This window comes from Taudactylus pleione, unplaced genomic scaffold (assembly GCF_031769625.1).
Source record: "Taudactylus pleione unplaced genomic scaffold, aTauple2 ptg000086l, whole genome shotgun sequence".
Lineage (NCBI taxonomy): Eukaryota > Metazoa > Chordata > Amphibia > Anura > Myobatrachidae > Taudactylus > Taudactylus pleione.
In genome coordinates, this window is record NW_028284488.1 from 26323173 (window position 1) to 26350389 (window position 27217).

The following is a 27217-nucleotide window of genomic DNA, read 5'->3' on the forward strand; positions in this document are numbered from 1 at the left end:
AATTCTATTTATAAATCAACAACATAAAAATTGTATGTATATATTGTAATTCATTTAAAATTATATATTCTTTGTGTTTGAAACCATATTGTTATGCTGAAACATACAGGTAAAAATAATCAGAACATTAATTTGTGTACATTTTTTTTATCAGGAAACGTTAGCGTAAAGTAGACTGAATGGTACTTTATGTAGCATACATTTTTCCTGTAATAACTTCTGTTTTCTAAAGAATAAATACTTGTGAGTTCAAGGTTTGAAGGATAAGTTACCATGGTCTTCAATTCTTTAAAATGATAATGAGGTCACTTTAAATTCTTCAGGCCAGCAAAGAAAGGCAAAACTGAAAATACCCTTCTGACAATGCTTCGGTGTCTTATTGAACAAAATGTCAGCAGTCACAGTCTGAGATTTAGTTTAAATCAATATTTCCAATTGCCCTGGAAGAATCTGCGAACACCTTTCAATAAACGTATTCTGAATAACATGTATCGATTTTTGTGCAACATGCTATTAGATGTGTAAAGGACTTGATAAGAAACTATTACATGAGAAAAGATGACAAAAGAAGACTGGCCTAGCTCTGCTAAATTAAATATGTAACTGCTCAAGTGACCAGCAGCATTCCTGTGTCAAGAAAGTCTACAATTATGTCTTGAAATGCACTTATTTGACTACATAATATACATTGTATTTAATACACACTTAGAATATGAAAGCACATTTATTTAATGCCCCATTTAGAGCCATTCATCCCCCTCCCTCCTCCCCAAGAGTATGCTGGAACATTTATGTAATATGCAATGCTCTTTGATTGCCAGCCTTGTCTTATTGGTGGCAAATTCTGTTAAACAGGACACTTTGGCCCTGATTCAGACCCACTCGCGAGCGGCTGTCCGCTCGCAAGTGGGTCGATGTTCTGCACTGAGCATGCGCACGACGGAGGGAGCTCCGTCGTGCGCAAGTGCCAGACGCGACGAGCGAAGGAAAGTCCTTCGCTCGTTGTGTCTGATCAAAGGGGGCGTGCTGTCGATGTTGATTGACAGCACGCCCCCTTTGGTGGGCGTGCCGGGGGCGTGCCTCCCTGACGGGGGCGTTCCCACGGGAACGCCTCCCGTCAGAAGCCGGCCCACTGACATCACTAGTGATGTCAGTGGGAGTGATTTTGGCTCTGATAGAGCCAAAATCACTCCGGAGCTTGCGGTTGAAAACCTCAACCGCAGGCTCCGGCTCGCAGTTTCGATGGTCGCGATGGTCACGACCATCGCGGCCATCAAAATGCACGCTCGTATAGGCTGTGGGTGGTGACCCACAGCTATACGAGCGTCCAGGAGGACGCTCCATTTTTATGAAGGGCGGCCCTCATTCAGAGCGTGCGCTCTGCTCAGAGCGTACGGCTCTGAATGAGGGCCTTTGTCAGCTAGCTACATAACTGTAGCTAAGTACCCAGACTGCAAGGGCACCTTTTTCACAGTAAGAAGTGTATTTACAGATTCAGGGTAGGTAGTGGCAATTTGGTTGTTTTCTTTTTAACTATTGCATCAAAGTCTTCTCAAGGCAGAACTGAAGTACCCTCCTTTATCAATTTTATCTTAGGCGAACAAGAAGACAAGATATCAGGAATGGTGACCCTCTAACACACTGCTCAGATCTGCAACATCATGGTAAGTTAAACCATGCATTTATATTTGAACTTTAAAGACTGCTACACAGTTTTATTACTAAGTGGGTACAATTTTGGATAAGTAATTAGCACTACTACTGGATCTGCTGCTGGGGCTCATTTGTAATGCATCTTATATAGTATGTTCAATTAATGGAAAACATAGGAAAGCTGAGATCATTCTCATTACATACTGTACCACAAATGTATTATGGATTACATGAAGGAAAATGATAGTCTAACTTACCATTATTAATTATATGCAGCTCTCAAAGCTGGTTAGCTGATAGCCAGGCATGATTCAACTAGATTCATGCCTGGCATATCTGCTAGCTAAGTAACTCATGGTTACCATGACAGTGAGGCCTGCTGTTGTGTTGGGACTGGCCTGAACTTTCACCAGGTCTCTCTCAGGACTGTCCCCTAACATGCTTGGGGCAATGATAGTCCATGGCTGATCTGCGCTCTCTCTTTCCTCTTTCTGGACAGGGCATGGCAGTGAGAGCAAAGTAATCAGTGGTGTGATTTGTAACCAGCAAACCAAATCGCTCGAACTCTGAGTTGTGCCACCTACCCTGAATTAATATTCTTCTGATAAGTACTCCATAATAAGGGCAACACAGTCTATAATAGTAATAATCCCCAAAAAGAGGGCATTACTGATCAGTAATTCCACAGCTGCATTCAGGAACCTTGAAATCTCCCAGCCAGGGCTTTTGCGGCCAATAATGCTGTGCATATATTCGGAAGGGCATATATTCGGAAGGGAATAAGTACCATAATTGGTGCTTAACTATTTACTTGAAGTACACACAGGCACAAAAGACATTTTGCGGAATCCTATTTATTTGAATATATTTATTGGAGTAAAGTAGTGGTGTTCTCGTTTATAATCAATACTATTATCTTATGATTTTGAACAAGACAAGTGTTTGTGTTACAATTGCACACCCTGAAGTATTTAGTTTTATCCTTGGAGTCTCTTTGGAGGTTTGTTATAATTGGGTTTGTCATGTAAAATAGAAAAAAAAGACACAACAGCATATGGTGTACTTTAAACTGAAATTTCAAACCATAACATATTATTTTTATATTACAATAGAAAGTTATGGAACTTAGAATAGATATCACTTAACTCGAGTGCTACAAAGCAATCTATTCAATCTATTTCAGTAAATATTGTTCTTGCTACTATACATACAAGCATATATGGTTTACTCGGTCACAAAAAAGAAGTCTATCTATCTATCTATCTATCTATCTATCTATCTATCTATCTATCTATCTATCTATCTATATAGTGATAAAAGCATTAGAAACATTTTAAATGGGATATATTTGTGCCCTAGGCTCCAGGCTTCTGTCTGGTGGATAGAATCCAATTGGCAGCACTTATTAGCAAAGCATCTGTGTGGGCTGGGTGCACATCGCTCAGAGTGTACCCAGCTTCACTCTCGCACAACCTGTGGAAGAGGCAGCAGGCCTGTTCAGACATACTGTGATTTCTGGCTGTAGGTACTGTACTAATATTGTTGTTTTGTGAGAGGGATGCTAGGTCCTCTGCTCTGAGAGAGGAAATTATTTTGTTTAGTTAGATCCAGACAGGCTAGTCTTTTCCTTTTATGTTTTAATTATCTTTATGCTGCAAATAAAACTAGCTTTAGCTACTCGTACCAGGACCTTGGACTGGTGTGTTATTAATTGGCTGCTGTGTGAAAGTGCACTTGTTTACCCCAGGAGACGGCATCTTTACCCTGACCTTGCCACAATACATATACAGTATAATAAACAGAAAAAGATGACTCAAGATAAATCCTGAGAAGGATTAGTTTAGTGTTTAAGAAAAAAACAACTACAGTATAAATAAGTGATAAGTCCTTGAATTAGAAAAAATGTACTGCTCAAGTTGGTGGTGCACCCAGAGTCAGTTGTTGAATACAAGTAAATTCAAAAAGAAAAGTTCTCTTTTCTTTTTGAATTGACTTGTACAATATATATATATATTATATACAGATACAGGGCTTGATAGATTTACGCTAATGCAATTGCAGCTGAGATTTTTCACGGAACGCAGCTGCGAAAATTTGCTAATGTTTCCAAAGCGTACCCGAGCGTAGGGTCTTCCACTGCTGCCCTTTAATATCTATCCGACGACAAAATATCCGTACTATCGATGCACATTGGGCAGACACGCAATATGCAAGTGAAGTCTGATCAGCCGCAAACACTGCAGCTCTCATGACACGCAGAGAGCTCTCATACTCCCAAAGCAATCGCAATGGCTAATTTATGCACGCCCATAAAACTGCATTTAAATGGTCAGACAGTCCTCTGTTTTTCTGACCACCCTCCAAATGCTGACTACCTGTCACTCTTTGCGAGCGGTTCCTGTGTATGAGAGTAATCGCAATGCAATCACTGTGCATGCACAGTGTGATCGCATATACACAATAGCAAAAAGTTGCTGTTCTGTGAAAATATTGGCATTGCGTGCATCTGAATCATGACCACATAATGTATACAGATTCAAACTCATTCGCACACAGCACTGTATAATGTGTATGTGTACTAATCAATCATAATGTTAAAACCACTTGACTAATATTGTGTAGGTCCCCCTTGTGCCGCCAAAACAGCTCTGTCCTGTTGAAACATGGGCTCCACAAGACCTCTTTAGGTGTCCTGTGATGTCTGGCACCAACATGTTAGCAGGAGGTCCTTTTAAGTCCTGTAAGTTGCAAGGTGGGTCCTCCATGGCTCGAACTTGATTTTCCAGCACATCCCTCAAATGTTTGATTGGATTGATATATGAGAAAACTTGAACTCTTTGTCATGTTCCTCAAACCATTCCTAAACAATTTTTGCAGTGTGGCTGGGTGCATTATCCTGTTGAAAGAGGCTACTCCAATCATGAAATACTGTTGCTATGAAGGGGTGTTCTTGGTGTTCAGCAATGTTTTGGTAGGTAGTAGATGTCAAAGTAACATCCACATGAATGCCAGGACCAAAGTTTTCCCAGAAAAGCATTGCCCAGAGCATCACACTGACTCCACTGGCTTGCCTTCTTCCCATAGAGCATGACGCACACATACCTGGCCATGATGTAAAAGAGATAGTGATTAATGAAACCAGGTCATGTTGTTCCATTGCTCCATGGTCAGTTCTGAAGCTTACATGCCATTCTAGGCATTTTCGTCAGTGGACAGGGAGCAGCATGGGCACTCTGACCAGTATGCGGCTGCGCAGCCCTATAAGCAGCACGCTGTAATGCACTCTGTGTTCTGACACCTTTCTATCATAGCCAGCCCTAACTATTTCAGCAGTTTGTGCTATAGTAATATGCTATGTTTTCAAAGATGAATACATTTGAATAGTCTTAGGCACATATTAGTCATTGTAACTAGCGAAATTTCAAAGATTAGTTTAACATTTCATCCAGTATTTTTTTTTGTGCAACCCTTTGTGTTGCGTTTCTTTTAATAAGTACTTGTCCTTCTGTTATTCAATACTGTTAATTTTGTTCCTGTTTTTGCTGTTGGAATTGAAGAGTAGTTGTTAAGTGCTATAAATTATACATATATCACATATGTTATGCTGCAGTTTTTGCCCCAGCTTAACATAATTTCCATCCTGTGACATTGCTTTTGTGTGTCCACAATGTTGATAAAGTGCTGCATGACTGAAAGTATACCTGTTGTTAAAAGCAAAAACACACCTAGATATAAGGCTAAGGGTGCTGAGGTAAGGGCCCAGGCCTGCCAGGAAGGCATAGCCAAGGAGGTGGCACTAAGCTTCTACAGAGGCCTCACTAACCTTAGTACTGAGGCCTGGATGATCTATTGACTGCCCTGGGAAGGATCATTGCTCCAGACAATGTTTCTATAGGTCAGTTTTGCTACTACCTGTAGTTGTAATGCTAGAAGTGATGAAAAGAAAATGTAATGACCAAAAAAATAGATCCAAACTATCCTTAAGGAGAACATGTCCATAACGATAAGTCATTATTAAATTTGAAATCTAAACGCAGCCACAATACTAAAAGGGGACATTTTCATTTTTTTTTTAATAGATAAAGTAGGATATGGTCGAGTTTACCAAAATGTATACTTTTTTTGAACCATAGAGAGATGCAACACCTTATCATTTTTCAATGTAAACGATAACTTTATATTCCTAAATATGTTACTATGTATTTATTTAAAATAGTTTAATATTGTTTTTAAAATCAAAATAGATTTTTAAACCACAAAAGGACAAATTCATGGTATAAGCATGGATCGTACATCCAGTGAGAATGACTGATCAGGGCAGGGATAGCTGTAATGTTTATACTCTGCAATAGTCATAAAGTCCAAGTTAAAACATATTCCCAAAGCCTGACTCTGGGCTAAAACTTGGGCACAGATGAAACATGATGATTCATGTATTCTTTGTTACTGTAATTTAAACTATGCACCATCACTGACAAAGTTCACACAGCTCAGTGACCTAGCAGTAGGGGTTGCAGTGATCACATATGTGACCCTATGTGAACTTAAAATTCAAATGTCTCCTTGAACCTCCTGGTGCTGCTGATTATAAGTTACTTAGTCAGGGGCAGGGAGACACTTTTGCTCTACCTTATTCCAGCTCGCACATGGTACCCATCAAGGTTGGTACCTGGGTGATCTACTTAACTAAGGAAGCCATTTATCAAACCTTCTAAACAGTGTTGAAGTTGTCCATAGCAACCAATCACTTAGCATTTATTAAGTACAATCTATAAATTGATAGGTAGAAGCTGACTGGTTGCTATTGTCCACTTCGCCAGTCTTTACAAGGTTTGATACATCTCCCATTACAGTAAATGCCTCAGCACCAAAATCATCATTATTTTTCTTCTCTTGCTAGTATCTGTGCCAAATGCCATGCCTGTTGTGTTAATATGTTTGTAGTGGTATCTGGTATAGTGGTGTCTAGATAAACAGTCAATACTGTAGGTCAATACCAGATGATCAACAATAAAATGGTTTACATGGTCAACAGTTAAAGGGTCAACATGGACTTGGGTCAACAGGGTCTAATGGTGGACATATAAATGGTTGACATGTTTTTTCATGACTTTTTAGAGTTAGGATGAGGGTTATGGACTTGGTGGAGGATTAGGATTAGGCTGTGGAAGGGGACGGTTAGGATTAGGCACCAGGGGGAAGGTTAGAGTTTGGCACTAAGGGGAAGGTAAGGGTGAGGTTTATGGTTAAAATAAAATAAAAAAATGTGCCATTTGACCTGTGAATCTAAGTCAATGCCGACATTTAAACAGTTGACCATTTGACCCTGTCAACCTTTTGACTCTGTCGACCATCTGGTGTCGACATATTGACTTTCTTTCTAGACACTGGTGATCTTTTATACCACACCCATCCATAACACCCTTTGCATTTATCTATTACTATCCTACCATCCTCTACACATTTGAGTCCCTCTGATTGAGAAGTTACCTACTGAACACTACCATATCTTCAGTATACTTCACACTCCATCCTAGATTATTCACTACAAAGTATGTATTAGATGCTTTTCTGTTTTAAATATCACACACACACACTGAAAGATAATTTCACTATCCTACAAATTCTCTGAGCTTTTATTATATGTTCAGCATACTGTAGACACAGCAGGAAGATCATCATAGCAGCCCCAGTCGGCGAGGGAATAACTGTAAAACAAGCTACATAAATCAATGTAAAATTAAACTTTCTTGCTTTTAAGTGTATGAACAGATGACTCACATGTGAAATTAGGAGGGATTTTTACTTTATTTATTTAGTTCATGCTTAAGTGTAGGAAAACAAATTAGAAGTAATCACAAAAAAGAGAGTAAATTATACCGGGTTCCCTTTCATTGTCAGACTACATCTGATTGAACAGAAAATTATTTGGCTTTTGCTTCATGCACACTGTTGAAGGAATCCAAAACTCCTTGTTCCCTGACATAGTAAAGAAGTTGAACTACTGGAAACAATAGCAGCTGTAGCAGTATTTTCTGCCTCTGTTACTTTTAGCATTATCATTATTCTTTGACACAATATTCTCATACATTAAGATGATCACTTTTAAAAAAAAGTTGCAGCGTGGTTAAACTGTTAAACCAAATAAATACATTTTGGTTCCATTGCTAAAAGTATTTAATTATAAACAGAAAATGAAAATGTCCCTTTATAATGCTGTGGCTGTTACATTGCAAGGATTTAAGATTATGGACATGTTCTCCTTAAGGACGGTTTGGATCCATATATTTACGTATTTATATAATACCTTTGAGTTTGGATGGGGGAGGCATTTGCACACAGTCCACACCACCATTGCTGACACTCCCAACACTATGCAGGGGCACACATACTGTACTTGTGTGCCAATTGTTGGTGGTTGGGAGACATTACCAAGTGCTGCCTGCAGATGCCATGGCTCCTTCCTACACCATTGCCAGTATTGTGATCAGTGCATATATGGCCACCTTAAGATTACATTATTATACAATGGAAATAGCCAGGCTCGGACTGGCCTGCTGGGGAGCCGGGGTATTGCCTGGACTCTCAGCCAATCCCTCTGCTGTGTGGGGGTGGGGCCTATTGTGCTTCTGCCATACACAGGAGGAACCCTTAACATAACAAGTAAACACCTTGGGTGGCCATTCACAGTGGGTAATTAGCATGCTTTTTTCTTTCTTTTTAACCCTCAATTAATCCAAGTCCCAGCACTTGGATGGAGTCTCATGAGAGGGGGCAGAGCCTCGGGAGAGGGGCGGGGAGAGCCTTCAGTATCACAGGACTGAGCCAATGTTAACGGCCTGCCTCTGTGACTTTTCCTGCCCAGACAGGATGTCCCAGAGAAGTTGGGTGAGTGACGTCAGCGCAGGAGATTAGTTGAAGTTAAACCCAGCCTCTGCTTGCATCACAGGTAGGAGGAATGGATTGGACACCCTGAGCTGCTCTCCTTCACAGTGGGGGTGAGCTCCATTACTGACGTTATTGCATACTAGTAGTTTCTGCTGGCTGCCTGTTTTTTATGTTTGTTTTTTCTTTCTCTCCCTTCCTTATACATCTCTTTCTTCCCCATCTTTCTGTCTCTGCCCCATCTCTCTCCATACCCCTCTCTCCCTCCTGTATATCTCTCACAATTCCTCCCCATATAACTCTCTCTCTCCCATATCTTTCTCACACTCCTCCCTCATATACCCTCTCTCTCTCTCTCTCTCTCTCTCTCATATTTCTCACACTCCCTCTCCATATACCTCTCTCTCTTTCCCTTCCCATATACCCCCTCTCTCTCCCATAGATCTCTCACTTCCCATATACTCTCTCTCTCTCTCTCTCTCTCTCTCTCTCTCTCTCTCTCTCTCCCTCTCCCTCTCCCTCTCTCTCTCTCTCTCTCTCTCTCTCTCTCTCTCTCTCTCATATCTCTTACACTTCCTCTCCATATTCTTCTTTCTTCCCTATTTATCTCTCTCCCCCATATATATCTCTTTCCCATCTCTCTCTTTCCCCATCTATTGTTCTCTCTATTTTCCCTATCTCTCTCCTTAATCTCTCTCCTCATCTCTCACACTCTCTTGCTCATCTCTCTCTCTCTCTCTCTCTCCATATACATCTCCATCTTCCACATCTCAATGTTCCCCATATCTCCATTCCCATAAACTCCCCCTCTCCATCTCCCATATCTCTCTTCCTTCACATATACCCCCTCTCTCTTGCCCATATCTCTCACATTCCCTCCTCATATACCTCTTTCTTTTTCTCTTTCTCTCTTTCTCTCTCTCTGTCCCTTGCCATATACTCCCCCTCTCTCTGCCATGTCTCTCTCTCACTTTCTTCTTCATATATTTCTCTCCCCAAACACATATCCTTCTTCCCCATCTCACACCCTATATACTTCTTTCTCCCCATCTCTTTCTATCTTTCTCCCCATATACTCTTTATCCAATCTATTTCTCTTTATCTTCCCTCTCTCTATCATCTCTCTCCCCATCTTTCTTTCTCTCTCCCTCATTTCTCTCTACCCCACCTTTCTCTCTCTCTCTCTCTCTCTCTCCCACATCTCTTCCCCATATACATCTCTCTATCCCATCTCTCTGTCGCTCTCTTCCTCATCTTTTTTTCTCTTCCCCCATCTCTCTCTTAACCACCTTTCTCTTGTCTCCTCTATCAACCACATCTCTCTCTCTCTCTCTTTTTAATAGTTATGTCCTACTAGTACACACAGAGAGCAGGCCCTCTTTAATGTGCCAGAAGGAAAGAAGAATCACTCGGATGAGGTGTCCTCATCTGTACAGTTATTGTTCTTTCCTTCTGTCCCCCTGGTGGCTATCCACACCTATTCACCTGTGTACTTCAGGAGGCCCCTACCATTGCATTTCCCCAATGGGCCCTTCATCTCCCAGTCCGACACTGAAAATAGCTCTCGGCAAGCATACTATAGTGCAAGCCACTTTGACAGAGATCATTCACAAAACTTTTATTTATTTTGATATAAAATACCAATTTATAATGCTTACATATGCAGTTGCATAATAATGTATAGCAAGTAGTGTTGTGTTTTTTTGTTTTGGTTCCAGTTTAAGGTTATAAGAAAATACAAATATCTCCTTTTGCCTGCACAATTTTTGGGAGCTAAGTTTACAGCCAAATAAATGTGCACTATAATGTGCATAGCAAAGATGACTGATCTCTAGTATGAGGTGTGTATGACAGAGAAGCAGGCCACAAATACAATCTCCAGCTATGTAAAGAAATGGGACAATAATAGTTAATCCATTCTGCTGTGTGGTGTGGCTGGGAATAGGAATGGGAACACTTAAGGCCAAATTTAACTTGAGAAACAAAATTCCTGTTAGGGATTAGGGATGAGCTGAATAATTTGAGGAACAGTTTTAAAAATTTTTGTTTATCTCTAGTTATTAGTGAATCTGGTAATACAATTTATATGAATGTAATGAAATAAGACATGAGTAACTAGCTCCACCTTGTGGGACTACATAGATTGTTGTAAATTCATTTTATTTGTACAGCGAAATCTAGTACAGTACTGTGCATTTGTCCATGCCATCTTTACTCATCTTGAAATGCCAGTTTTATTCATTTTGACAGATGGATGTAGTTGCTTAATAAATTAATTACATATTTGTGTAAGGAAATATTAGTGTCAAAATTCCCCTGATGCCTTACATCAGGCTAATGGGAGCTTCCTGGTTTACTAGCTGCTAGCTATCCAGCACAAGACAATATTTCAAAATTTGCTCTTGAGCAACTGGCTGACTAATTCACCTTTACACAGTCATACTGCTATCTGCAAATGCTGTGTGATGTATTCTTATATTACGCTAAGCATATAAACCATATAATTTCAGTAATAACAACTAGCTTGTGTCCAAAGTGATACACTGCATCACATTTCTCCTCTAGAAGGTAGCAGCCAGGCCAGCACTGTGCGGGCATGGCACGGCAGTAGTGGGCAGTGCTGGGGGCATGATGGTGCGATTGCATCATCATGGCCCTGCCCCCTGCTATACAATGCTGTATTTACCGCCATTGTGAAGCAGAGGGTAGAGCCATGATAATTTTATTCAAGGCATCAATGACTGCCTGTACTGATCACTTCACTGTGGCTGGTGGCAGATGACTTATTGAGACGTCCCCCCTCTTCCGGGTGACCAAGAGCGCCACCTGATTTTCAGGAGTCTACTGGATGATCCGGGAGAGTAGGCAAGTATGTTGTACGTGTGTGTATGTGTATATATAGATATTTTCTCACTCATGTTTGCTGCAATCGCGGCAAACAGCCCCTCCTGGCACCTGGTCTCATGAGACTCTGCTAGCACCAGACGTCTTTTTTGCAGAAAATGCATCTAAGTTGCATTGCGATGCAACTAGGATGCACCAGGAGAGTGTGCTTATTAATTTATTATGTCACACTTGTCTATCTGTGTGCGTCTCTCAATCAGCATTTGAAATGCTATGACGCAACGGCCGCAGCTGTTTTCCACAACAAGTTCTGTTTCCAGGCTCCATTGCACACAGATAACAGATGTTTACACAATTGATTGTTATGTGTGAGCGGCGAGCTTCTTTTCATGCAACTTTTTCCTTCAAATGCATCTTATTTGCACATTGGTGCAAATAAGATGCACAAGCAACTTCTGCTGATCAAAATATGTGGCATGCCTATATTCTGTATGCGACTGCAGGTGTATCTGCATGCAAAATGCTATGTTACATTGTTAGCAGCTGTGACACTAGATGGCAGAACTAGATAGTGGTGGGCCCAGGTGCAATAATATGCTTTGAGCCCACTATGCAGTGCCCCCAGTATTTGTCCCCCTATACAGTGCCCCCAGTAGTGCCCCATATGCAGTGCCCCCAGTAGTGGTACCCCTATGCAGTGCCCCCAGTAGTCCCCCTTATACAGTGCCCCCAGAAGTGGCCCCCCTTATGCAGTGCTCCCAGTAGTAGTCCCTCTATGCATTGCCCCCAGTAGTAGTCCCCCCTACGCAGTGCCCCTAGACGTGGTCCCCCTATGCAGTGCTCCCAGTAGTAGTCCCCCCTAGCCATTGACCCCAGTAGTAGTCCCCCCAGAAGTGGTCCCCCTATGCAGTGCTCCCAGTATTCAGTGCTCCCAGTAGTAGTTTCCCCCTAGGCATTTCCCCCAGTAGTAGTCCTCCCTATGCAGTGCCCCCAGTAGTAGTCCCCCTTATGAATTGCCTCCAGTAGTAGTCCCCCCTATACAGTGCCCCAGTAGCGGTCACCCCATCTATAGAGTGCCCCCAGTAGCGGCCACCCCCCTACACAGTACCTCCAGTAGCGCCCCCCCCATGCAATGCCAGTGCCTGTGCCCCTTACACACACAAAAAAAACACACAACTTTTCTGGATCCCTGCTCCTGCTGCGACCGCCACTGTCCGCTCCTCATGGCCCGCTCTGCACTATGGGAGAGACGTTATGACTTCTCTCCCGTCACCCGCAGTGGTGGGAGCCGGAACGCGGAGCTCATGAGTGAGCTCCAGCCAGCTCGCTCCGTGATATTCAGCCAATGAGAGTCTGTCTGACTCTCATTGGCTGCTATAACAAACTCACAGCCACCGCTGGAAGCAGTGTATTTGTTATCGTGTACTATGGACCGCTCTCACTGCATTCTGCACTACACTTAAATACTGTGGGGCCCTGGGGGACACTGGCGGCGGGTGCAGTGGCTATGGGCTTCTGCACCACAGTGGGCCCCGGTGCAAGCCACCAGCTTCACCGCCGCTAGTTCTGCCACTGGTGACACACTATAATGTAGCTTTTTGCGTGCAGCTGCACCTGCAGTCACACATAGAATATAGAAATGCCACAAATCATTTTAATCAGCAGAAGCTACATGCGTGTCCTATTCACATTGCTGTGCGAATAAGACACTTTTGAAGGGAAAAGAACGAAAAGACGCTCAGCGTTGCCAAGTCACGTCACGGCATGGCGCAACTAGAAGGGCTGTTTAACACGCAAGAAGGCTAGATGTAGGAGGACACATCTGTATATTAAATTAATAAGCATGGTGTCCTGCTGTGTCTCAGTTGCATCACATTTCGACTTAGATGCAATTTTAGCAAAAAAAGACAGCCGACGCCTGCAGAGTAACATGGCCCCTGATGGCTCACTCACCAGGCATATCATGCTGCATGGTGTATTGAGATATATATATATATATATATATATATATATATAGTTATCCAGAAGGACGCACTCACCAAGGAGACATTCAAGGTAGTTTATTCCAGCATCAAAGTAATGTGAAGGTAATAGGTTCTAGCAGCAGCATACAATTAGCAGCGTTTCGTTCCAGTCAGGACCATTGTCAAGCCAGCAGCATATCACAACAACCTTTAGATATTTCAATGGCACAACCTCAGTCCGCAGGATGGGACTGAATTGGCTGGAATGCACCCCGACGTTGTGATTGTTACAGATGTGAGTGCTGGACTTGTTCCAATATATGCCCACTAGGGCAACCAACACTCGGCTGCTTATGTGGGCGTAAAGGTCGCTAATATAGCAATGTTTATTATACATGTCCATGTCCCTCTTTGTATTGTAAGTCACTAGTTACTTATTTCTTCATGTACTTTGTAATGCGCTGCGGAACACTTGTGGCGCCATATAAATATATGATATATATATAATATAACATTTTGTTCATTTTTGCTTTTACATGGATGTTTAGTGTTCATCACTTCCATTCTATGTACAGTATGTTTTTTCAAAAGATCTGCTTTAGGGAACATCTGAATCTATTATAGACCATATGATATATTCTTTTTTTATGTATGGAGTTCAGATGGCTGTATCCACTATAAAAATGATGAAAGCTAACAAAAACAAACAAGGGGTCATTTCACAGAAGTTTATTTTTTAACAGAGACTGCTTTTTAAACAGTTTTCTTGGATAAGAATTTCAGTCATACACAATCAGTGATCAAAGCTTTGCAGAGGAGGATGTTAGGAAAAAACAGAATTTCAGAATTCATACTGAGCATGGTTTGAACTTTTGCTCATGAAACTGAAGGAACAGTTAAAGAGAAAGATAAATGAATTCGGAGCTAAAAACAAACATAATTGCTATGTTTTGCTTTATTTCATAACACATGCCCCTCAATCATGTATAAGTGTGAATTCTTTAATTTAACCAGTTGAACTCACTAAGTAGAAAAAAAACCTAAAAAATAAAGTAGAAGAGTGAGGTATAATAAAGGAACAAACTTGTGGGTTCCATGCACAAAGATCCCATGGCCACTTTATAGTGTGCACAGCCATGATTGGACTTCATGGCCAGCTCTACTTTTCCTGACCCATAGTTTGTGCAGACTGCATTCAACTGAATGTTCTCTGCATAGGGTGAAAATGCTAGAATAAAGCCTTTGTATAAAAAGATACTTTCAGTTTGCAAAGTGTCGCATGACTGAATCAAAATAATTTCTATTTAGTTCCATTAGGTATCAACATTTTGCCATATTTTTTATGGATAATTTTGTATTTATTAAGTTGGTTATTTGTAAATGAAATATTATATACATATATTATGTTGTACTAGAATACTGTACTTTGAACTCCTGATTTAATTTTTAAATCTATTTTTGTCTTTTTTTTTTTTGTTCTGTCATCAAAATCACCATTGTTCTGTAGAAGGGAGAGGGGGTGGGTGAGTTTCTCCTTGTGTGGTACAGGGGCAGAATACCTTCAGATGGGCCCTAATTTTCCAGCATTTCCCGAAATGTGACCTTCTTACTTTCTGTTCTGGTGGTCTCTTTATTAGGCATTGTAAATATTTTGTTATCCTACTGTGTTTTTTTTTATCATGTAAGGTGTGATGTTCATGCTTTATGTCACTTAACTGTGTTTAATACTGATTTTTGCAACTGTGTGGCTTGTTTAGAAAATTTGGGAGTGTAAACACCATTTTCAGTAAAGTATGCCAAGAGAATAATAGCCTGTAATTGTAAAGTGATTTTTTTACAGCTTGATTAATACTCGGGAAGGTCTGTTCTTGTGAAAGGAAATAATTAGTAGAACAATTTAAACAGCAGTGTTTGTTCTCCCAATTCGTTAAATATAAATATATTATGGAAATAATTGATTGGAGATTGCTTCCTCAATAACATTGCCACTGATTGTAAATCGTTCCCATAAAACGGCATACAACAATAGCCTAATGCAGTGTATTATGCAAACCATGGTTTTAACCATACAGCCACAAACTCAGTTTAAATGGAAAGCCACAAGTCTTGATTACATAAATTGTAAAGTATACCTCCCAATTTTCTTGTTAAAAAAAAGGAAGTTAAAGAATTATGTGACTGCATTGGAAAAAAGAGTTAGTGTGTTTGCCAGTTTGTGTATTGTTTTCTCCAAATAAAATTTTACAAGTTCAACTATAAGTGGGAAGAAATAAAAATATTTCAAAATGTAATTTAAATATTGTTGTTAAATCCCTGTTAAAATGTATCTAGCACTTGGTGTTTTAAAATGTTATATATGTTGCCTTCCTCATTTTAAATATTTCAAACACTTCATTACTTCTCCTAGCAAGTAATTAGATATTTTCAACTCTATTAGGACTCATTCACTTCTGAATCACCCCAAAATGCTGCAGTGATAGGGATCAGAGTAGTTAACATTTAGCTGCAGCTCGTGGGAATGAGGAGTCAATGAGGTATATTGAAAAAAACATATTTAGGAGCGATTTACAATCAGAGTATTTAAAATATGATGTGCTACATAAAATAAACGCCACAGTACTTTTAGTTCGCAAAAAGAAAGGAAAAATAGTATTCATTTTAAATAACCGGTTTTAAGTATCCAAAATCATTGGTGTTGTCATATTGTGCTATCTTTGTGTATCTTCATTTAATAACATTTTGTTTGGATTTATTCATAACACTATTTAATTGCATTCCATTTTATTAGTATACAATCAATATGGCGGATATATACTAATCTTTAAAAGGGTCACTTATACAAATGTCACTTGCCCTACCTCAGTCCATACACAAAATATCTGTTCTCACATGGCGATTTTCATGCTTTCAGATGATCCGCACAGACAGTACCTTGAAGAGAAGATCATCTATGGTGTGGAGAACAGCAGCACATTCCTGGAATGCAGTCCTAAATCACAGCGTGCCATGGTTTTTTGGCACTTCCAGAAACAAAATGAAGACAAAAAAGAAGAGGTGAATAGAATTTATATTTATGTCACATTGCCTACAATATTGTTTGTTTTATGTAATAAAATGGTGCATATAGCAAAGACATTAGTTGCTTTGTGTTACAACAGTCACAAAATGGCAAACACTAGTCCATCCTGCACCAAACACACAGATAATATCTGATGCTGGTTATATTGGATTAGACTACATGTTGGGCAGCACAGATGGTGTAATGATTAGCGTTACTGCCTCACAGCACTGAGGTTGTGGGTTCAATTCCCACCATGACCCTAACTGTGCGGAGTTTGTATATTCTCCCTGTGCTTGCGTGCGTTTCCTCCGGGTACTCCGGTTTCCCCCCACACACCAAAAAATATACTGGTAGGTTAATTGGCTCCCAACAAAAATTTACCCCTACAGTGTATGTGTGTGAGCATGTGTTAGGGAATATAGAGTGTAAGCTCCACTGGGGCAGGGACAGATATGAGTGGCCAAATATTCTCTGTAAAGCGCTGCGGAATATGTGTGCGCTGTATAAATAACTGTTTAAATAATGTTTGTTTAAAATCAAGCAGTAATACTATTGGCATTGGGTTACTGGAACATTTGATGTCAGCGATATAACATGGTACATAGTGATGTCAAGTTGCAGCTGACTAGGAATAGTTCACTCTTGTTTTCAGTCACATCAAGAGGGTTTATTTATTCCACCCCATAAAGCCATAATTTTGTTGACAATTGCTAATTTTGCCAGAATTATAACTTTTTGCTATTTATTAAGGATTACCTTCAGTGGTGGCTATAGTAAATTATCACTGATGCAATCCTCTTCTGTGCTAGAACTGCAATGCAAGGTATGGGGAAGATGGAATACATATGGGTGACTGGCAGTCGGGATTCCGGCAGTCAAAAGACTGACAGTGGCATCCCGATGCTCAGAATCCTGACAGGGGCTTAGTAAGTTTCCTAACCCTCCCTTCCTGCATCCTAACCCTAACACCTCTCCTGCAGCCTAACCCTAACCCTCCCCATTAGTGCCTACACCTAACCCTCCCCCCTTGGTGCCTAAACCTAACCCTCCCGCCTTTGTGCCTAACCCTATCCTCCCCCTGGTAGTGCCTAAACCTAACCCTATGCCCCCCCCCCCCACAGCCTAACTCTAACCCCACCAGTGGTGGCTAAACCGAACCCCCCTGCTATACTTATGTTTGAGATGCCTGGCGTCAGCATCTCAAGTAATGTTGGGATTCAGGTGCCAGTATTCTGGCCATGGGTCTGGATTTTGACCACCGGCATCACGACTGCCGGCATCTTAACTGCATCCTGGGGAAGATAGATATCAGCATTTTATAAGGACAGCAGTGGTGCGAGTACTGCTGCTGAAATCTGATCACTATTGCCATCTCAGAAAGGGGATATTGACAACTGAATATAGGATAGAAATTATTTATTATTAAAATATAGCATTGTTTTCTTTACGCTAAATACTTTTCATTATTTATTTTTCTTTTTTTTTTTTTAAATTTAAATCTGCACTTTAAAGCCCAATCCCAGGCTTCCAGTGCAGTACGTAGAGGTTACCCCAATTGACTAGTGATGTGGTTAATGCTGCTGACCTGTGTCTCAGGGGATGTGAGCAACTCTCAGATACCCCTACATTTTTGTTTTGTTATAAATCAGCCCAATCTGCAGTGATATTAAATCAGTATTTTTCAGGGAAGTTTGATAGATAGGCAAAATACAACTTCTGCTTCCTAAACACTGCATGGCTATTGGAGTTGCTATGTAATTCTGATGGATGTAGTTAGTAGACCGGCGGATGGCATGCCGCCGCTCTACATCCCGACAGTGGTAGCTTGACACAGGACTTAAGATAGCCATCGAAATACCGACTCCTATCTTAATCCTGACACCGGAATACAGACAGATGCCAGCCCGAACGAGGTAAGTCGGGGGCGTCTAAGCTGTTAGCCGTGCGGGGAGGGGGGGAGTGTTAGGTTTAGGCAGCATGGCAGAGTTAGCGTTAGTTTTTTGGGGGGAGATTAGGGTTAGGCACCCCTTGGGGGGTAGGGTTAGGCACTAAGGGGGAAGTGTTAGGTTTAGGCACGAAGGGGGGAGACTTAGGTTAGGCACTAATGAGGAGGGTTATGTTTAAGCTACAAGAAGTGAGGGTTAGGGGGAGAAAGGGGGAGGGTTAGTATACTTACCTGACCCCTGTTGAGATACCGACCATCGGGATGTCGCTGTCAGTATTTTGACAGGAGGCATCCCGACTGCTAGTATTATATACCCTTTCCATTCTGATATTATGGCAATGCTATCAAAGGAACTTCATCAATGAGTGTCTGACTATTAGGAGAGTAGCAACATAATCTGTGGTTATCCTGACTTTTCAGTAGAAATAGATCACTATTAGAAGTAAACTAGCATTGCCCAGGAGGAGGTGCACATGATGAAGTAAATTTTGATCCTCTGTTGAACCCTAGTTCATAAAAAGGTAAATGTATATTAGAAATACAAATATAAAAAAATAAAAATGCAGTAGTGTAATTTTTACACAGAATGCATATTTCTCAAAACCCACATAAAATGCTAATCTACACAAATTTATTTGCCCACCCCCAACTTTATCTACTGTACTTTTCTATTTACTGTAAACATGTTTGTGAAAATTAAATTACATGGTAATAACATAAGAGTTACTAGGGGAACAATCATGGAAAACGTGTCTTATAATTATTTTCCCCTGCTTTCTCCTAAACAATGATTATAACATAAGAAAACCTTTAATCCACTTTTCTTCCAACATAAATTCTTATTTGGGGAAAATTTTATTTGGGTAGACTATGAAATAAAATACTTATTCCCGTTTTACCATTTGCCTCCCAAAAAGTTGCATTTGCTCTAGTCATCAATTGTTTAAGATTGAACAGATTTAGCAGATTTTATATCTAAAGTGGTAAGTGAAAAGGTCTGCAGGTTATTACTTGCAAAAATTGATATATGACATACCAGAAATAGCTTGTAATGTAATAAGCATAGAAATTAGTAGCTATACCCAAATACACTAATAGGCACTATTCATACTCCTGATGCTCATACTGTTCCAATTGTTTAATTTCATTGCAGAATATTGTTCTAAAAATGCAAACTTAACACCACTTTTCAAAATGTTTCATTTGATTTTGAAATAAAATTGCCAACATTTTAAAAATGAAGTGTAATTACTGAATGTTTTAGGAAATGTCTTGCTAATTGTTTTTGTTACACTATAGTTTATGTAGAAGAAAAGTAAATACCCACAGTTACTTAATATTTACAACTGTTTTTATAAAGCTACAAGCTGCGAACCTCTGTTTTCATCTCCTTATATTACATACACTGGAATTTTACTGAGTGTTTTTAAACTATAGATCACTTTTAAAGCTAAAAACAGTTTAGGATTCCTCTAGGTGCAAAGGCTAAACAATAACATGGTGTATTTTCTGCACTTATGTAAACATAGGGGAATTCACACATGACTCTTGTGACATTGTTAAGAAAACATCACCATGACCACCCTATCTGTAAATCGCGTGTAAAACATTATGAGCCTGTTAAATGAGTGATTTTTCTTGATTAGGAAGTTAGAGCAAGTTGGAAAGCTGGTATTTTTTGCATCTGTAAAGTTTCAATGTTTCTGAAAGTGATACAATGAGCACTATTTTATTCAAACATTTTTTAATAGCTTATATAAAATAGAAACTAGATGAGTGCTATATTTTCATAAGGGAATAAACGGTTATGGTGCATACACACGGTGAGATAAAAATGCACAATAGGAACGATAACGATATCGACCATATTGTTATCGTTCAGATCATTAATTTTTTGGTGCCCAATGACCAGCAATGCGTGGGCACATATGGACTATAATAACCATCATCCGTGTATGCAGGCCAACCTGGTCAATATCGACCAGGTTACATAGGGACCCACTGGCCCGTTGTTGGTGGTGTGCTGGATGAACGATAACTATCATCCAGCACACCAGTAAGGTGCAGGATGATCAGTCAGCGATATCGTTATCGCTGACTGATCGTACCGTGTGTATGCACCATTAGTTTCTATTTATTTAATTTTTTCATAAACATTGTAGTAGGTTACCATTGTGTGTAGGTCATCCATTGCTATAAGTGTGCCCATGCAAGTTGGGCTGTAAATGGAAATATCTGTACTTTACAGTGTGTTTGGGCACAAAATGATTTACAATGCAATCACCCTATGATTATAAATGTTCTGCTGTCATAAAAAGGCTGTAGAAAGCGGCTACGAGCCCCTATACTTAGAGGGGATGTGGTAAATCCAGGGAGGCGTGGCTACGGACCCTAAAATTAAATTTGCAAAAATAGTATGTGCAGAGAGCTATACAGAGGGACCTCAGCTGTACAGTCTCCCTCAGCAGCTGCTGCACCCACAGGACCGTGGGAAGGAGGGGACATGAGGGCAGGGGGTATTTGCACTTAAAAGGAAGTCTCTCCACTTGGAGGCAAGCTGCAGTGGGTGTGGATAGGTGATCTACATAAGGTGCGCTGTCTTCTGTAGATCACATAGTCCCACCCACAGCTGCCAGAAGCCTATGGAGAGTGACTACCTCCTGAGTGCACATGCTCCCTGCCTTCACGTCCTCTCCTCCTCACCGTTGTACAGGGGGCATCTGCGGCTGCACAGGAAGGCAATGTCCTCCTTAGCAGCTGACTCAGACTGCCACCAAGCCCCTCTTACAAGCCTGGGCCTGGGTAATTAGTACCTGTTTTCCCCCCACAACCCCTCTTTGTGCCCCTGGTTCAAAAATGTCTGACTGCACTAGGTGTCCCCCATGTACTTGAGTACTGATTAGCTGACTGTTTCCAGTTTGGCCACTTTATATGAGAGCCAGGCACATTGGACTGTATTTTATTTGATTTGTACAAAATGTGAAAACAATTGATCTTTGATTAGAAATGTTCCCATATAAATATTTATTTCAACAAAACTGTATGGCTTTTGCATTTGTCTTCCTGTTTTAAACCAACAAGTTTAAAGTATAATATTTCTAAAATCTACAGTATTAAACAGCCTGATTGTGATTTTTTTTTTCTTGTAGATAAGAGTGGATGACCGTACAATAAAAACAGACCATGGTCTACTCCTCCGCATCCTAAAAAAGAAGGATTCAGGGATATATTATTGTAATGCCATAGAACATGGATTTATGCAAACACTCCTCAAAGTAACTCTTGAAATTATTGACACAGAACATCTAGATGAATTATTACATAAAGATGATGATGGTGAAAACCACAAGCACAAAGAACCATCAAATAGCATGTCTCCAACACAGAAGATTTGGTACAGAGACTTCATGCAGTTAATAAACCACCCAAATCTCAACACAATGGATGAATTTTGTGAGCAAGTATGGAAAAGAGACCGCAAACAACGTCGACAAAAAAATCCCAATGCCCAAGTTAGCCCCAATAAATGGAAGCACCTACAAGAAAATAAGAAGGGCAGAAACAGGAGGACCCATGAGTTTGAAAGGGCACCGAGGAGTGTCTGATTTGCATTACCTCTTCAAACCTCATCCGAGTAGGATTTGTATAGACATTAAACTGGAAAAATGCAATATTCATGAATCTTTTCATGGCATTATTTGGATGTTTACAGGGTGGAAATTTCAGCAAATTTTCCACTAAGTCTAAATAAAATACATTAGTAACTTTCCAAATAGACTTAGACTATATAGTCAAAATATAAGATTTTAAAGACAGTGTCTCAGCTTGGTTTTCCCATTTCTAAAACAATTCTCGACAGATTGTTTTCTGTACTTCCTTCCTTTCCCAAGAAGAAACAGCTTACCATCCTGCTATTGAAATGAGAAAAGCCCTAGCATCAGTCATCAACACAGTTCCGTAACTAGATATGACATTCAATATCCTTGTTAAAGATGAGTACTCTTCAAGTTCAGATTGGATACACACATTTACTTTTGTCTAACACCATTGTGCATCTTTGTGTGAGAAGACAGTATGATGTCTAGGAGTACATGAAATATAAACCATTAACTGCAACAATAATTTCTCCAATAACCAGCAAACAAGTTGGGCTTACTGATCTACTACTGATATCTTCAACCAGCTTTGACCTGAATTTGTAATGTACTAAACTTTAACTTAAATGTATCATGACAAATATGCAGTACAGTAAATTAAGTCTTTTTTTATTATTTCTTTAATAGTTCTAGCAAATATTTCTGTCTTGCACGCATTATTTCATGACAAAGAAAATGTCTATTTTTTATTATTTGGTTCACATTTTTAAGAAGTGCTGACTTGAATGATTAACAAGGGAATGATGTCATATTTCGATAAAACTGAAAACTGCTAACCTATTTTCTAAGCGAAAATAAAGTAGAATGCAAGACTTAAATTTTCTACTCGATAAGTATACAGAGAACAAATATTCTGAGAGATGTTTTGGATCCAGTGACTAAAAAGGAAAATTGCTTATATAACCCTCTGTGTAATTCATTTAAAAGGGTGATCACATATGGTGCAATTATATTTGGATAATTTGACCAAATATTATCTAGAATCGGCTTAAATACAATTATTGTAACTGATCAAAGTTGGAATAGACTTTATCAAAGTATGATGATGTAAAATTGTTCAAATTTGACCTTCATTTCTACCTGTTTGAGGTCATTGTTCAACAGAAAATCCATTCCCAATTGAAGAAATGTGATCCAGATGTTTGACCAAATGCTTAAACACCCAGAATAGTGAAGTTTGGCTACCCACCTTCGTGGCTAAATTATCCATCGGTTATTTAATATGGAATTGCTGTCATAAGGGCTTAAATATGAAATGTCTTCATATCATATGCATCTTATTTTTTGTAAATTACTTATCTTTAGACATGTTTGCTTGCTTATTTATTTGTACCACTTGAATTACTATGAGTAACATAGGTAATTAAAGCTGACCATGTATGTTACAATCCAGTCTTTTAGAATGTTTGCCAAATGATCACATCTGCACAGGTAGCCATATTAATCATATCTTGACATTTAATAGTCAGGCTGGAAGTTAAGCTCACATAGAGCAGAATCAGAGATGAGAAGTGATAGCTAGTCACAGATATATTAATTTAGCAGTCAGTTACAATAAGAAGCCTATGCATACAAGTATTCTCAGCCAATAAAGTTGTGTATTGCCCAACCTTATGTTACAACATTACATTGTTTATATTTATTTAGTGGTATAATAATTATTGCAGTACTGTTAAAAAATCAAAAGAATTGACAGACAAATGGTGGAAGGGTATACAAAGTAATAGATTTTACCACAATACAACTTGTTTTTCATCTTTGAAACTCTTTGTATTTAGTGCTAAACCTTTTCTTCAATTTATTGGTTCAGCTTTTCATTTCACAGGAAGACTCATATAGCAACATTAGAATAAATGGCTAATTATTGCCAAAAAACATTAATTTCCATTTTTCTATTTTTTTTTTTTTTTATTTACTTTCTGTTATGTTAGTTTTTTTTAGGTGATAAACAGTGAAATGATTTATAAACAGTGTAGCAGTTTGTTTTATTAAGCTATCACTATGAAAGCTATACACGGTTGATTTATTGTGAATAGTTTATACAGTATATTAATGTGCAGTATTTTTTTTTATTTAGTATCTCTTTAATGGCATCATGATAAAACTGCCGTTAACCACTATTTTGAAAGTCACTGAGTATTCTTGCAGTTGCACTGAGAATTTTTTTTTTTTTACAATTACATTATGGTTTTCAGTTTGTTGTTTAGTTTATCATGGTAGTAGATCGACCTGAACAATCTAAAAATAAAACTTTAATGTCATACATTTGTTAAATATCTTCCTGACTTCAACTGTTATCTTTGTATAGCTTACACTGACACATACTGTATAACCATTTTTACTTTTCATGGATACAATTACAATTTCCTGTGAATACTATTGAAAAAGTAGGTATCAGACTACTGTACTGACAACAGGATTTGTGTGGTGTTGTTGTTTTTTAAGAAAACTATTGGCTACAACACAAAGTAGAAATTCCCACAGGCTGCCAATGTTATAAAATGTGTTTCTTTTATTATGTATTTTTTTAACCAATATAATTATAGTAGTCATCATTTTACTAACTCAGATGAATGTGACATGTATAACATAACTTGTAGTGAAGCCGATTTTGTTTACAGATGCACAGATCCTACTGCTAGCCTTCTATATGTTTGTACTACTCTCATTCTAGATTTGGAGGACCAGCATTACTTTAACACAATGCAAGCAGCAATTATTCAATAGCTAGTCATGTTAATTGCTAAGTAGGAGGTCTTCTCTATTCAATAAAGGCCCTGCAATGTCTGCATTACTAAGAATCATGTAGTGAAAATAGATCCCATTCGCAAGGATGATGGTGAACATTTTGAGGCAATCAAGTGGCTCTCTCGCCATTTGTTGCCAGCCTTTGAGCTAATTAATGTTTCTATTTCAGTTTCTATGGCAAACATTGTATATCAGAAGATCAGTACCCGCCGTACAAGTGCCAGTAACAGATAACACACTAAACAAATACCAAAATAGATAGATGAAATAGAGACAGTTTATCTAAATCAGTTTCAAAATAATTTTAATTTGTACTGCATTTATTTCACATGGCATTCTTTTTGCTTGTGGATGCATCACTAAATAAATATTTAAGTTTTTTTATTGCCTATAATAGTATTGCAGCTTGTCATTTGGGATTATTATTTATTCATATCTGTATGCCTGTTTTGGAGCACCAAAATACTAAAAACCTTGATCTTCCATAAAATCTAATCATGGATCCAAAACATGTATTTTATTCAGAATATTTGCCTGTATGTCCTCTATTGTTTCTTCCCAAAGGTTTCAAAAGCACAATATGGTTTCCAACCATAACAATGGCACCTGTGTGTTGGCACAATAACTTCACATATACCCGTCTTACAGCCACCCACCTATTGCAATCATAATGATTTACGGGATATAGCACAGTTGGGCCCCACTGCAGTAGTTGTTAAATACATTTGGTGTAGAGAAGTAAAGTAGCCGGAGATGGCAAGCACATGGTTTATGTAGATAGTACTGCACATCTTTTTAAATGGTCTTCCACTGTCATCTTCATGAGTCATAAAACTTGGGAACTCTGTATTATGGACAACAATGCATAATGTGGCTTCGCAATTACTGTACAGATTCATGGCCCAATTATAGCAACTACTGTATGTAAAAAAAACCTCAAAGAAACGAATTGCATGTGAACAAACAGTTTCTGATCCTATTTTATGCAGTATTTAGTGTTATCAATCGTATGTGTTTAATAGTTTGGTTTTGCTACCTTAACATTAGCCAAAAGAGATGTAAATATTTTTAAATAGTTAGGGAGATACAGTGTAATGTACTGATAACCATAGGTACTCCATTTCAATGTGGCCACGTACAGTATATTCATACAGTACACAAGCCCAACAGCCGCATTCTATGGCCTAGCAGTGGTCATTTTGCTGTTTTAGGTGTGTTTCTATCAAGCCGAAGAACAAAGTCCATATGTTTCATTGCTATATTTATCAATACATTGTATAGGGGAATTAAAAACTGGAGAGGAAATGTATTAAGACTTGCTGCTGTAAATTATTCTTTTTGGCATGTATTCAGTTGTTAAATAAACATTTCTTCAAAATAATTGAAACTTGCCATTTTTATAAATGAAGCAAATAACTGGTTACGACATATTCTATTCATAAGTGTCCATATTACTGAGTCTTGGATAGTACATTCCATATGACTGGTTGAGTTGCTTAGGACAGGGATAGCCAACTCTGGTCCTCGAGAGCTACCAACAGTGCATGTTTTACAGGTCTCCTCACAGAATCACAAGTGAAATAATTAGCTCCACCTGTGAATATTTTAAAATGTTTTAGTGAGTAATGAATAAACCTGTGCACCAGCTAGATGGTCTGGAAAACATTAACTGTTAGTAGCTCTCGAGGACTGAGGTTGGCTACCACTAGTTTAGGAATATACATGTATGCACTGACTATGTAATAGTGTCTTTATTGTCACTTGCATTCCCAGTGGGCTGCAATGAGCAACATTTGATATAATTGCTGGGGTTTTGTACCAATTAAAATGTATGAAAGAGCAGCATGCAGTGTTAGTACAGTATGTGGTGTTTGTGTCAATTTAAGTATGGAGTTCATACATACTCAATAAGTGATACTGAGGGCTGGAATCAAAGAGATAATTCAGTTGTAACGAATGACTTCTGTATTTATGCTAAATACTCATTAATAGAAATATGATCTTCATTTTAATGCTTATGCGGTTCAATAGCTAGGTGGTAGTTAAAGACACCATCATTGTAGACAATATAAAATGCATATATCACTTTCTATCAAGTTTCACATACATTTTATATAACTTTCAACTCATTTTTATCTTCCGAAATGTGTACATATAGGACATGCACCCATCAGCCATAACCTAAAAAAAACTGACCGATGAAGTGAATACAGTACATTGATTATCTTGTTACAATGGTACCTGTCAAGGGGTGGGATATAATAAGCAGCAAGAAATACTAAGATCTTATAGTTGATATGTTGTAAGCAGTAAAAATGGCTAGATGACTGGGTAAGAGCATCTCCAAAGTGGCAAGTTTTGTGGGGTGTTCCCAGTATGCAGTGCTTAGTACTACCAAAGTCATCCAAGGAAGGACAACCAGTGAACCGGAGACAGGGTCATGGGCGCCCAAAGCTCATGG

The 27217-nt window shown here is 39.0% G+C and overlaps 1 protein-coding gene across 2 annotated transcripts in view; it reads left to right on the forward strand.

Annotated features, from left to right (window-relative positions):
- SEMA3A (semaphorin 3A) overlaps nt 1–26129 on the forward strand; it is a 259026-nt gene extending 232897 nt beyond the window's left edge. For both annotated transcript variants that reach the window (XM_088468796.1, XM_088468797.1), the window contains exons 15-17: nt 1597–1664; nt 16258–16400; nt 21502–26129. In XM_088468796.1, coding sequence (XP_088324922.1) covers nt 1597–1664; nt 16258–16400; nt 21502–21957 — 667 coding nt within the window. In that variant the 3' untranslated portion in view covers nt 21958–26129. The remainder of the gene's footprint in view (nt 1–1596; nt 1665–16257; nt 16401–21501) is intronic.
- Nucleotides 26130–27217: the final 1088 nt, after the last annotated feature.